Source organism: Monodelphis domestica, chromosome 3, assembly GCF_027887165.1.
Source record: "Monodelphis domestica isolate mMonDom1 chromosome 3, mMonDom1.pri, whole genome shotgun sequence".
Classification (NCBI taxonomy): domain Eukaryota; kingdom Metazoa; phylum Chordata; class Mammalia; order Didelphimorphia; family Didelphidae; genus Monodelphis; species Monodelphis domestica.
In genome coordinates this window covers 322,145,866-322,160,592 of record NC_077229.1, presented here as the reverse complement: position 1 = coordinate 322,160,592, position 14,727 = coordinate 322,145,866, and the positions used below count along the sequence as shown (strand labels likewise).

General features: G+C 33.8%; 1 protein-coding gene across 10 annotated transcripts in view; it reads left to right on the top strand.

Moving 5' to 3' along the window:
* The window catches only part of EYA1 (EYA transcriptional coactivator and phosphatase 1), a 225,279-nt gene that overhangs the window by 206,394 nt on the left and 4,158 nt on the right, over positions 1–14,727 (top strand). For all 10 annotated transcript variants that reach the window (XM_056824103.1, XM_056824102.1, XM_056824099.1 and 7 more), the window contains one exon: positions 2,661–2,761. In XM_056824103.1, the coding sequence (XP_056680081.1) occupies positions 2,661–2,761 (101 nt within the window). The remainder of the gene's footprint in view (positions 1–2,660; positions 2,762–14,727) is intronic.

The window sequence follows — 14,727 nt, the reverse complement described above, 5'->3', positions numbered from 1 at the left end:
GGAGGAAGAGGATACCCATTCAGGCAGATTAAAATATTCCCCTTATTGCTATCTTTCCAAAGTTGATTTTGCTATCTTGCTATGGTTATGGTACCAAAAGTATATAGTAGTACCTACCTCCCCAGATTAAAAGTACTGTGCATCGTTTGTTATTTATGTAAGATGGATCAGACTCCCTAATATTTGGAGAGCTAGAATGGGCATGGAAAATGACAGTATTAGTCATCTGAGACATACTTAAAAACATGTGTGCCACTTAGAATAGAATTTATATTTACTATAAAATGGCTATTATATTAAAAAAACATTTTGGAGGTTTTTACCTTTCAGTCCAATTAAAAATTATAAATAGAAAGTTTTCTGGTGATATAATAATAATATTAAATATAATACTCCCTTTCTATGGAAAGATATTGTTCATTCGTGGAATACTTTCTAGATGAAGGTAGAAAAGGGAAAAAATAAAAATGGAATTTACTGTGTTTTTTTTTTTTTTTTGTTAACATCACCATCAGATAGGGCATGATCAGAAATTTGAGGACTCAGGACAATTCAGGGTTGGAATAATGGACAAAATAACAAAACTATATGAAGATTGCTTGTAACCTGCAGACTTTCATAACAATAGCTTCATTTTAATGAAAACTGAAGATTTCTACATTAGACAGTATTCATTTGCAAAATTAATTTTGCCTTTGAAATGTAAATTATATTCTCCATTAACCCTGAAAGTGATCATAATGAAAACGATCATAATCAGAGGCATATTTAAAAGCAGAAATGTATCACTTAGAATAAAATTTATATTTACTATAAAATAGGTATTTTATTCTAAAAACATTTAGTGGGTCTTTACGTTCCAGGACAATTAAAAATTATAAATGGAAAATATTCTGGTGATCAAAAATAATAATATGAAATGTAATACTCTCTTTCTTTTTTTTTGAATTGACAACTTCACTAATAAAGGGAGATTACCAATAAGAAAACTAGCAATGAAGAATAAACAGCAACCATCCTTTATCTTTTACTCTTGGAGCTGTCAGGAATACTGAGTGTTCAAGTGACTTGCCCAGAGTCACAAAGTTGAAATGTGTTCCAATTTTGTCTGCCTTGTCTATAGCAGACAATTGGAACATATTTTTATTTTCATCAATTTCACATTAAAATTCAGATAACCTAACATTCTTTTTTTTTTCAGAAAAGAAATCTGTTATTTTGAAAGATACATTTGCTTTTTAGAAAATAAAAATAGCTTTACTATATCTAGTTTTACTGTTTTATGTTTATGTGGAGAAATCAGGCACTGTTCATCTTGTTTTTTTAGTGCTTTAGTATTTTCCTAGTGTGGGACATCTTAATGAAATTGTGTCCTTTGAATATATACATACAAATCCCATTCTGTCAGATGCAAACGAGTATTATTTGAGGCAAAATACAAATATAAAGCAGACATTTGTTTAAGCAAACAGGTAATTTGTTCTCCTGTATATCTGATACCTATTTGAAATGGGTGCAGGCACAGCTCAGCCATTCACATTTTTAAATCTATTTATAAGCTGTGTCATTGTCCACTAGAACAGTCCTGATTGCAACAGAGGGCTCAAAGTCCCAGGTTTTTTCCAGGAAGAGACAATGCTAGCATTAACTGCAGCACAGGTCAGACAGTGCCTCAGACAGACACTGTAGTCTAAACGAAGGTCTGACATAAGTAAGATAATGAACAGATAAGCTGGTAGTCTGTATAGAATTACCTTTATCCTATTTTTTTTTCTTTAGGAAAGTGTTTTATTGAACACTGGTTGTCTAGGTATGGGATTTTCCATTCAGAGCAAAAACAACCATTATTTCTCTATTCTGCTCTAACATTATTTCAGGAGCATTCTCACAAAAATATCTAAACTGGACAGGACAACCCTTTTTCAAAAGAAATATGGTGGGTGTAACATGCAAAGAAATTTAGACTTTGGATCAAAAGAAGCTCCCAATTTGTTCTACCTGTAAGGGGAATTTTATTTAAATTATTTTCTATTTTCAAATTTTCAACTTTTTAAATGTCAATGTAGTTCAAAGCATTATTGCTTTTCACATGTATGCATTAAAGAAAATCTGTGTGGCTGTGTGGCTGTGTGCATGTGAGAGTGAGTTAAACAACAGCATTAACTCACTGTTACTCTGTTAATCTAGTAGATAACACTACACTGTTATAAAACAAAATCTTAAACTCAAGCTATGTACATAGAATTGCATATATTTGTGCTCAGAGTGGACATCAACAAAAAGACAATAGAGAAAGATTTTTGTTTGGTTTTCCCAGTAATCTGAAGTTCATGTTTGTCCAGGTCTTGCTAGTAAGTAAATGATTCCCTCAGTCATTTCTTGACATATTAAAGAAAAAGTGAGGAATATTTAAAATTTCAGTTTAACTTATGAATTTCTTGTCCTAGGGGTCTACCATAACAGACTTCTTTGCATATCATATGTATTTAGGCAGAATCTGTCTGAATTACTAGCTTTAGGTATATCATGAATTAGCAAGATATAAGAACACCTTTTATTGGCTTAAGCTTATTGTATGAGCCTCATTATTTCATTAACAATATTCTATTGCCCATACTTTTAGAAAACTAAACCTTTTACTACTTATTTCTGTTCTTTAGGAAAGGAAAGCTGTTTTGAGCGAATAATTCAAAGGTTTGGAAGAAAAGTTGTATATGTTGTAATAGGAGATGGTGTTGAAGAAGAACAAGGAGCAAAAAAGGTAAATAATCTCTTTCTGTATGGTTGATTGCTTTTCTTTTAAGGGAATGGGTCACTTTGAGGACAATGAAATCTATTCTGGGGGCATTTAGATGGCTCAGTAGATAGAGAGCCGATCCTGTAGTTGGGAGATTCTTAGTTCAAATCTGGCCTCAGAAGTTTCTTAGGTGTGTGACCCTGAGTCAGTCACTTAACCCCAGTTGCCTAGCCCTTATAGCTCTTCTGCCTTGGTACTAATATTTAGTATTGATTCTAAGAAAGAAGGTAAGGATTAGTAATAAAAACAAAAATATGCTTCCACAAGAGGAATTCATCTTTAGATGTTAAACATTTCTCATAATTGCAGCTGTCCAACTAAGCATTCATTTTCCCGACTCTGGATTAAGATCTTAAAGTGCTCATTGAAAAAATTATTGTGAATAAAATACAAATTGATGCAGTTTTCCAAATAAAAGACAGCACTTGAAGGAAAAGATTCTATGGATAGTGCTGTTAAATATAAATATTTTCAATACAGCTCATGCAGGTCTTTTTTTTTTTTAAGCAGAATGTGTGAGAGATTATTAAAGTCTCATTTTACAGATAAGACTTCTGTCTCTTTTTAAATTGTTCAACCTTGTGAAGTCACCTTTTCTAGAACACTGGTTACTCTCCAGAAAGCTTGGTTTATTCACAGGACTATAAGCTTAAATATTTTGGATCCCTCTCATATGAGTCCCACTGTAGCACCACCATCTAAATGTATTTAATTTGAAGAACTTTATTTTATTATTTTGTATTCCTAAGGATAGTAGAGACAGACTTCTTCCTATCTGTAATTATTATTTCATCAAGCTCAGGTTTAACTTCAGAGGACAGAGAGAACTGGGGTATCTTCAATCTAAAAGAAGCTTTCTACACCTTAATGGCAATTTAGCTCTGACTCTGATTATAGAAATACTCTCTAATTTTATCTCCTATTCCAGGTTTACAAAGGTTTAACTTTTACAAAAGGTTTAATTTAACTGTGGCATCTCCCTGTTTCACTGTATATCTTGGTTCTTTCCATATTTTACCTAGATAATGATTACACTTGCAGAACCACAAGTGAATGTTTACATTGTAATTTGAGTATGACATATTATTGCTGAGATTAAAGTTTAGATAATATTTAGCAGAATTTAAGCAAATTGAATCTATTGAGATCCACAGAGATTTTATACATTAAATACTGTAAGATTTAAATATAATTTCAGTGCTAATCTTTTTATTTTTTCTGATAAATGTAATTAGGCCTAGGTTCAAATCTGGCCTCAGATAATTTCTGTGTGACCCGATCCTGGGCAAGTCACTTAATCCCCATAGGTAAAGGGTTTTGGGTTTTTTTTACACATATACTCTGATATAAATTTTCCATGGATATGTGGAATATTTCATTAAATTAAGCAATAGGTGGATTTATTTGCAGCTAACCTCCGATGCATTGAACATGCTCTCTTCCCTAAAAAACACCCAGATTTAGGTTTTCTGGGACCTCCTATAGCACAAATAGTACTTACAGACAAATTTCAACCCTGAATTAAGCATTATAGACTCTCCACCTGCATGGTGTTGGGTTTTATATGGTCATAATTTTAGCCTTGTAATCTGGAATAATTTCAGATCTGCCTGAAATTAGGGTGGGCTCAATGAGGATTCTCCTATAACATCTAGAATCTTTCCTATAATAAATAGATCTGAATGCTGGGAAAGGTCATGTCCCTTACTTTGACTTCTCATTAGCTGATGGACAAGTCCCATACTTCTCAAAAAAGGTCCAGTCCTACACTTAAAGTGGGCTCAGATAGACACAATCTCATGCAAGAATGGTCTTAGAATCCAGGAGATGATCACAGACTCCCACAGGAAGCTAGTTGACAAAGTAATTCATAGTTCAAGTCCTTGAACATTTGGTAGTTTGGGTGGCAGAAGCCACTGATAGTACTATCTGGATGCTCCATATTCTCACTGTCCAGTGACAATGTAGGGAAATACATCTGTTTGTTCTATCAGAGCTGAATGCAGTCTAGTGAAGCATGAGATTTCCTAGGTTGTATTAGGGCCCTCCAAACCCACCCCTCCCTAATGAGCTGACAATAACTCCTGAATGTAGTCCAGATCCATTTCATCTTCTTGGCAGAGCCTTGGGATAGTGACAACTCAGCTACAATGGATCTCCAGGAGTGTCTTCATGGAGCCTGTTACTGGCCTGTATTTCACAAAAGAGAGCCAAGGTTGAAGTGTAGTCAGTCTTGTGCCAAAGTGGTCACTTGCCAAAACATGGGTCTGCCTTAGAGGCTGGTATTTTTTGCTCTAGCATTCTCTGGAAAGGAAAATTCCAGGATAATCCCTATTAAAGGTACCAAAATGTTGCCTTTCCCATTATGGTGGCCAACGCAATGAGCCTAAAGCCAGCCATTTACAATGCCAGGAAAAATCAGTAAACTCCATTGAACCAATCAAGGATACAGTTACTTCCATATCAGAATATTCATAAGACAGTTTTTGACTATAAATGTATATTTTAAATAAAATATATAGAAATAAAACAATTTTGTAGATTATTTCTATGTGTAATATTCATTTTTGCTAAGGTTTCTATAATGTTTGTTAATTTTTTAATGCTATTGATCTTTTATTCTTATATCTCCTTATTTCTAAATGTATCAGTTCCCCTTCAAAGAGAAGATAGATGAGCTGGGACTCATTCTATTAAATAATGCTATCTTACATCTGTTAGGTCTTAGATATGTATTAATTTTTGTGATCCTTGAGAGGAAAAAATGTCCACTAGAACCATTTTCACTGCAATATAATGGAACTAGCCTCAAAAGTAAGATGACCTGGGTTTCAAATGCCACCCCTGACCCAGAACAGTTGACAAGTCATTTAACCTCTCAATGCCTTGGTCAACCCACAAAGAATATGCCTTATAGACAAGAGAGCAACCTGATGTGATGGAGTCTTTTTCCTTATTAGGGAATTATCTATTCTATGGAACTAATAGATCAATTCCCTCAACCTATCCTTATTTAATGAAATTCACTAAAATTTATGTTCAAGTTTGACCCTAAAGAAGAGAGGAAATGTACCTCTTCTTTGCAGTCAATCTCACTCATTTATATATTTTGAATTCTGTTGAATGTCAGTTAAAATCGTTTTCTTATGAAGCATACTCACTAACATATCAGAGACCTAGCAGATATAAGGCAGTAATTGTTAAATATGACTTCTGACTCATTCTACATTTTAAATAGGAATTTGTATTTTTATCAGAAGTCCAAAGGTATGGGCCAAAGGCATTATGCTTTTTTGAGGGACAATGATCTTCGGGAAATATTCACTAATTTTGGATGCTATGTACCCATGAAGGAAGACAGAAACAAAATATTATTTGTCATCTGGGAATTTACATTCAGGAGAAAACAAGATATAAATAGATACAGATGTAGATGGTATGTGAATGTGTAAATAGATATACACATACAAACAGTGGGGAAGACCCTAGCAAATTAGGAGTGAATCAGAAAAGTTCTCTTGAGGAGGGTAACACCTCAGGTAAACATTAAATGATGCTAAAGAATCCAAGATGTCTAGGTGAGGAGTGAAAATGTTCCAAGCATTAGGAAATTGCCTTTTCATATGTAGATGGTAATATTTTCAATTGCAGATGAAGTCTGCATATTTTCCAGGACCAGTAATAATTTCCTAGCTAACTTTTTAAAATTTCAAAGTACCCATTAGTTCCAGCAACAGATACAGATATAATTAGCTATCACTTAAAGAGTGAATTTTGTTTACATTTCTTTCCCACTTAAGTAATACATTCTTTCAGAGTTTCAATAAAAGCACAAAACTCTACTAGTCATGATTTCTGAAGTTTAATTGAGAAGTTCTGATATTTCACTCACAATAAATTATGAGAACATTGCTTTAGTATTAATGGGCAATATTACAGAATTGGGGGAGGGGTTCCTCAATCTGTGAAACAGGCATGTCTCCCTGTACCTAAAATAAAATAAATTTAATAAATAAATTATAAGGTGATTAACATCTTTGCTTTGCAAAAAGAGTTAGTACAGAATTCCTTTAAACAGCAAGCTTCCCTCATGTAGTGAAAATGTTTTCATTACCAGAAGCAATTTACATTCCACATCTTAGAAAAATGTCTGTTAGAATGGAATGAGAGTCATCAAGATCTTGACTATTACCCATAAATTTGTACATTTGTCTTTCCCCTAATGTTATCTTCATAATGGGGGGAACACTCTTGTTATAGTGTTATAATATGTTTTATTGGTTTTTTCCCAAACTTAAATGAAACTAATTAGCAGCTATAGCAACAACACAAGATTTAACACTGACCTATCCTGTCATGCCACTTTGCATCTTTTCAGAATTTTCTCTCATGCTGATGCTGTGAGATTGCTTTGTTTACCTGTCAGTTTCATATGTCCTTTTTACAAGCTAACACAAAGATTTCTTCTTTTTGCTCTAAAATGTCTTTCATTTCTTCAAATAATGCTCTCTTGCAATAAATGATTTAGGGTACAAAAATACAAACCAGGGAGAACTTTGTCCTTTTGTTTCTATATTGATGGTCAATGAAGTAGAATTCTATGGAATGGGAACAGGAGCAGAAGTCATCCTTATGTTCTTTGCCAGCAAAGTCCCAAAGCTTTTTTCGGTAATTTAATCTAATGCAGTAATTCCTAAAAATGAAAAACAATCTCCAGAGAGGCACAGTTAGGAAAGCATGTGCAAAGAACAATTCATATTAAAAGGTTGGGTTTTTTAAAAATCATTCTTCTCAGAGTATTTTTTTGTCACTAAAATGGCGAAGTCTTGGAAGTACTCTATCAGTCATGGCACAAGGCAGAATAGAATCTGTCAACTTTTAAAAAATATATTCATATGACTCTATTTTGATATATTTTTTCCTTTGACTTTCTATAAATGTTCTTTTATTCATTGTGAGAACAATTATGAGAAGGGGTCCCTAAGAGTATCAGATTGTCAAGTGGGTCCAGGACACAAAAAAAGCTAAAGAACCAATGGTATAATGGAAAGAGCGCTGGATTTGAAGTCACTGAATCCATTCCTGTCCCTTTTACCTCTGTGATTTAAGGCAAATTCCCCCTCCTTGGATTTCAGTTTCCTCACTAGTAGATGTGTAGGTAGGTATGTTCCAGCTCAAAATGCCACAACTGGCCTAAACTCAGTTCTCATTTAGCATAAGATATCTAGGACAATAAGGAATCTGGTGTTTGGAAATAAAATATACCTTCTAAAGCAATTGAAAATCTAACTGTGTATTAATGAGGCAAAGGAATGACAAATGTCTTAGAGATTAAAACTAGATTAACTAAAAGACTCTCCTTTGTGGTAAAAAAAAATTAATCTTCAAAAAAATAGGTATGTATTGTAACTTTACAACTGAAGAAAACTTGTTTATATTTCATGTAACTATTTGTATGAAAAATTTAGGAACAGGAACTCAACGTGTGACTATTGGGTATAAATATCTACAAGATAAGGAAACCCTCTTTACCAATTTCAGTTATCATTTTGCTTAAAAAAATATATAGTCTTAAAGACTTACTTAGAGATTAGAAGTTAAATAACTTGCCCAGCCTTGCTGGGTTTGAAGCCCACTTTTTATCCTCTCTAACATACTGTGTTCATAATAATGAAGACTTCAAAGAAAAGTATGTTTTCCCCCTACATGTTTAATTCTTAGAATTAGTAAAACATATTTTGCTTAAATGCTAAAGTCATAGATTAAGCATTGTGATTCATGAAAAGACAGCAAATTGTTGGTTAGACAATAATTTATAATAGGCCTTGTTTATGAGGGAAATTTGTTAGCTCTTCCAAAAAAAAAAGATATTTTATACAATTCATTTTTCTCCTGATGAGGCTATCTAACTAATATTTAAGGATTATACAGACAAGAATGGGATGCATGAGGAATTATGGCACATACATCTTGAAAAATTTTTCAAAAGCAGATGCCTAATATTAGAATTCCAGGAAAGTAAATATATAAATTGAACATATTTTTAATAGTTAAGTGCTTTTCAAGAAGCATTTTCTTCAGACCTTGGGTGCTCAACAGGAATGTATATTATGAAAATTTTATATACTAACATATGGGCAATTATCATCAGAGAGAGTATATGCAAATGAATATTTTAACAAGAAATAGGAAATGAAAAATCTAAATGTTTCTTCATATTTGTTAAGAAGGAATTGATTTGCAGAGTTAACTGTATTTTGGTATTCTTAAAGTTTTTAGCCCTTAAAGCCAGTTCTTCTTTCTCTATAACTTTTTGTTTGGTGAAACAATTCTGTCTTATTGGCTTCTGTTATCACTTGTGTCCTCATGATTCTCATATCTCTAGCCCCAACTTCTGACTCATCTTTCAATACTAAATCCCTAACTATCTATAGAAGCCATGTTTTTTCATCACAACAAATTCAACTTAACCCAAACTGAACTGCACTACGAGCTTGCCTCACCTCCCAACCTCACTCTTTCCATCACTAGTACCACCATTCTCAAAATCACCCCAGCTAAAAATCCTTGAAATCATATGTACATAAATATGAAATTATATGCATCACTTTTTTCCTCCATCTTTTAAATATAGTAAACCACTAAGTCCTACCAATACTACTTCTGAAGTCACTTTCACTTTTGCTCTTCTTTTTTCTGTAGATTGAAGCTAGAAATGCATGATAAGAATTGTTGGGATTTAAGTGATATTGTTATTGTTCAGTTCTTTCTGATGTTTCGTGACTCCATTTGGGGTTTTCTTGGCAAAGATGCTAGAGTGGTTTGCCATTGTGGTTCAGCTCATTTTGCAGATGAAGAAAGTGGGTCAAGCAGTCTCGTCCAAGGTCAAGTAAGTGACAGGCCAGATTTGAACTCAGGAAAATCAGTCCAAGACTGGTGCTCTATCCACTGTGCCACCTAGCTGCCTATATTAGGTGATAACAGGAACCATAAGAGAGCATTGGTTCACTAAGTTGAAAAGCTGTTAAGAGTGCAAAGAATTTCTCAAAACTCTGATAAGTAAAATAGGGAACAAAAGCTAGATCCAGAGGCATTCATCATTTCATGCCTGAGCTACAGAATGTCTCTGACCTTTATTTAGTTTTCCTGACAAACTCTTGAAAAATGCTTGTTTAATTGAATAGTCTCTCCTCTCTTTCTCTTATTTATTTTCTGTATTAATTCCAGACTATTTTCTGTATTAATTCCAGACATAGCTTCTTAAAAATAATTCTTAAAGCACATTTGTTTACTCCTGCCTACAGGCTAACATCTAAATTTTGCTTTCCCAAATCCTAACCATCCTTCAATGTCCCCTAAAAGTTTTACTTTTTTCATATTTCCTTTCTTATATGGATCTTTCCCCTTCAGTGGGCTTCTATAGTTCTTCTTTTCTTTATCATTCTTCTGAAGTCTACTATATTGTCCTGGTGCAGTGAAAATATCACTGGAGCCAGAGGCAGGAAAAATTGGTTTAAATTTATCTTATATGACCATAAAACCTTGGGGTAGCTAGGTGGTAGATCACCAGGCCTGGAATAGGAAGATCTGAGTTCAAATTCAACCTTAGATACTATTAGCAATGTAACCCTGGGCAAGTCACCTTACCCCTATTTGCCTCAGTTCCTCATCTGTAAAATGGGGACACACTGGAGAAGGAAGTGGCAAACCACATGATGCCAGTTTCTTTGCCAAGAAAACTCTCAGGCAATGCCTACAGAGGTCATATAAAGTTGGAAATAATTGAATGGCTCAACAACAAATATGACCTTAGCCAACCATTTTTCTCTCTGAAATTCTATTACCTCATCTGAAAATGGGAATATTATTGATATGAAATCTTTCACAAGGTTCTGAGAAAATGTTTTGTAAACCTTAAAGTACCACAAAAATGTAAAATTTGTTGGTATTTCATGTTTCCCCAAGTAGATGTGCCAAAAAAGTCAAAAGCATGGTCTTTAATTGCTTTTCCATTCCCCTACAACATCCAAAATATTCCTATGAACATGTACAAAAATAAACATAGAATCCTGTAGGTAAAATGGTCCTTAAATGCCATCCAGGCTAATCCTATAATTTTGCAGATAAGGAAAGAGACTCAGATATATTAAATTATTTACCAAAGACCCCATAACCATTAATAGCAGGCTCAAGCCTACAAAAAAAGTATCATAATGTAGACCAGTACACCTCCCATTATAATGCACTGCTTCTTTGTTTGGGTATGTATTTTCAGAAAATCAAAATACCATTGATAATAAATTAGTTAGCCTAGGTCCATGGTGACAAACCTGTGGCACAGTGCCATAGGTGGCACTTAGAGCCCTCTCTGTGAGAACACCCACCATTACCCCAGCAAAGAGTCTGCCAGAGTTCATTACTAGAAAGCCAGAAGGATGCAGGGTGGGCTGTTCCTCTCCCCCTGTCCACATGTGCCTGAGGACATCACCTGCCCCTCTAAAAGGTTCTCTTATCACTGTTCCTAGGTTCTACCAACCACCATACCATCCTCTAATACATACAGCTGTATTGGGGGGGATTTCAGCCATTGAGTGGAATATTTTTAAGTTAATAAGTAAAATAAAAGGAGTCATTCATTTTCCTGAACTACTTCTATATCATTCAGAACTGACCATGTGGCCATCATGGTTTAATGAAAAGAGGAGAGCTCTGCAGTCATATTACATGTGTTATATCCCACTTTTGCTTCTTATGATTTGCATGATATTGAGTCAGTCATTAACATAGTTTGGGCTTCAGTTTCCTCATATGTAAAATCTACATTCATGATGATAGCTATAATCAGCCATGTTTTATTCTAGAAAATATTGAGGGTCTTTAAAACATCATGATGGTTTTCAGTACTTTAAATTATTTCACTGATTGTAAATCTTCCTGGATTTGTCTAAGGATCCCAAGTTTTCCTTTTATGGCCCTAATTGAAAAATGTAAAATTTAGGTAAAGGTTGATGTTGTAGTTTAGCAGATCCTTGACCCTTTGGGAGGGTTCATTCATGATGATAAAAGGATATTATATAGTTCATAGAATTACAGAGCTAGAAAAGGGCTCATAAGTAATATACTCTAGCTTTTCTGAGGCAGTTGCTCAGTCCGGAGTCCAAAGACATGAGTTCAGATCCCATTTTTGAGGTTTCCTATCTGTGTGACTTTGAATAAATGACCTTGCTTCCCTCAACCTCAGTTTCTTCATTTGTCAAATTAAAGGTTTGAACTAGATACCCATCAAAATGAAGGTTATTTACCCAAAGCATGAATCTTATCTTGGCCCAAAAAGCAGATGCTGAAAACTTCCCATATTGGGGAATTCTTTATTCCACAAGCATTGCATTCCTTTTTCTTTTCTTCCTTCCTTTCTTTCTTTTTTTTTTGGACAGCTCTCATCATTAGGTAGTTTGGCTTTATACTGAGCCAAATATGTCTCCTAGTAATTTATACCTAATGGTCCTAATTCTGCCTTACATAGTAGAATACCCAGTCAAACCCTTTCCCGACCTTCACATGTCAAAAGAAAGCAATCATGGCCCCTCCTCCCAACTCTTCTCTTGGCTAAATATTCCCAGACCCTTCAGCTAGGGCTCATATGATGTGGTTTCTAGTTTCTCCTCACAATCAAAATCTGGAAAGAATTCTCATGTTCTCCAGATCCCCTTTTTGTCAGTAATGAGATTGGAGTCAATGCTGGAGGCATGAATATGAGCCTCTATAAATTGTTAAGGACTTTATGAAAGTTTTTGGTTTGATTGTGACCTACGTAGACAGGATTATGATATGAATTTATTAAGCAGTCTACCTGGCTCATTTGTGCTTAGACAATGTAGATGATATATTCATTGCTTTTCTGTAATCCTTTGATTGGTGCACTGTTCTCATTGATTGACTCATTGTAGAATCAGTTTTCAGTACACTTGGTGCTTATGTAAACCGCTTATTAGATGTACACCCACTCATTGTTCATGTGGGTATCTGCTGCAAGAATCTGAGACATCTATGGAATTCTTTATGAGTCTTTATTCACTAGAGGTTTCGAATTAAGCTGTCTAATTGCACTGAATAACAAATTGCCCAATTATTCTGCTTGCATTGCTGAAGAGAATTTGGAGCATAGCTTCAGTAATCTTCAAGATAACCCTAAAGCAGACACTTGACCTCTTGAAACCTCAGTTTCCCCTTCTGCAAGAGAGAACTTAAAATACTTCTATTACCCAGCTCAAAAGACTGTTGTGCAGAATGAACTGTATAACCTTTAAAATCATCTATCAATATAAGGTATCATTATTTGCTCCAATGACCTGATTGCAATCAGATAATCAAAGAAATTATACTGGATTTCTTTTGTTTTATAAAAAATCATGGTGATTATTACTGACTTCTGATTGGGAATCATATTAATCTGTAAGCTCTTTGACATTTTCCATGTTTTTTATACCACCACATATACTTCCCCAAAAAACAGAACTCTAAAGAATTTACCCATGAGGAGCAGCTAGATAGCATATCAGATCGAGAACCTACACTAAAGACAGGAAGTCCTGGGTTAAAATTTGACCTCAGACACTGCCTAGCCATGTGACTGTCACTTAATCCCAGCCTGTAACCACTTTTCTGCCTTGGAACCAATTCATAGTATTGAATCTAAGACTGAAAGTAAGAGTTTAAAAAAAAAAACCCTAACATCCATAAGTATAGAACCACCTCTAAAAGCTTCATAAGATTGAGACCCTAACATGCTTTTAGCTAAATGGAGTTCCCATATTTTTTGTTTCATTTGTTTTATTTTTATTTATTTTAAGTTTTATTTATGTCTCTTGTTTTTTATTTCACCTCATTTCTACATATACCCTCTCCACATTGACCTTTCCCTTTTGACAAAGAAAAATAGTTAAGTAAAACCAACTGACACAATGACTAAATCTGAGCGTGCATACAGTGTCCCAAAACATAGCAAAAAGAGGGTGCTGCATTTCCTCATCTCCGGAACCAAGACTGATCACTAGAGTCCCACAGCATTCAGTTTTGTTATTATTGTTCTCTTCATTTTTCGTTATGATAGTAATGACGAGTATTTTTCCAGTTCTCACTTAAATCTATATCCATTCATACAAGTATATCCACATTTTTCTGAATTTATAACATTCATTGCTTCTTGCAGTCCACTAGCATTCCTTATGCCAGAGTTTATTCAGCCATCCTCCAAATGATGGAGTTTTTCTATATAACTAACTAGAAGAATGAAAAGGAGGAGCCATTGGAATTAGTGACAGATTTCAGGAATAAAAATTATAGATGACTAATGTAATTTGTGAATATTCTAAATATTCTTTGGTAAGCATAGAATTAAATAAACATGAAATTTAATTAATAAATGTTTAATTATTTTATATTATTAATTATAGATGAATTAATATAAAACATGATTATAAACATGAATTAGTATATAATTAATGTACAATATAGCAACAATATATGGTATAATATAATTAGTATATAATTAAATAAGTGTGAATTCATTGCCAGATATTGTCTTATATGTAAACATTTGACTTTATGTTAATAAAACTAAGTAATTTTTTTACAAAGTAAACAATATTGACCATTATGTTTTTGGTATATTTAGGATAATACTGGCATAGATTTAGTGCCTTAAAATATCTAATCTTGTCATTTTATGAATAAGAAAACTGAGGCCTAGAGTTATTGTGACTTGCTAAAGGCCACAGAAATAGTAATAAAGAAAGGTAGAATCTAAACCCAGGGTCACTGACTTCAAATACATTGCTTCAAATATATTGCCTCTCTTTTACTTGTCAAATAAATAAATCCTTCTTATAAGAAACATGTTTAATGTTCAATAATCAATTCTTAATTATCTT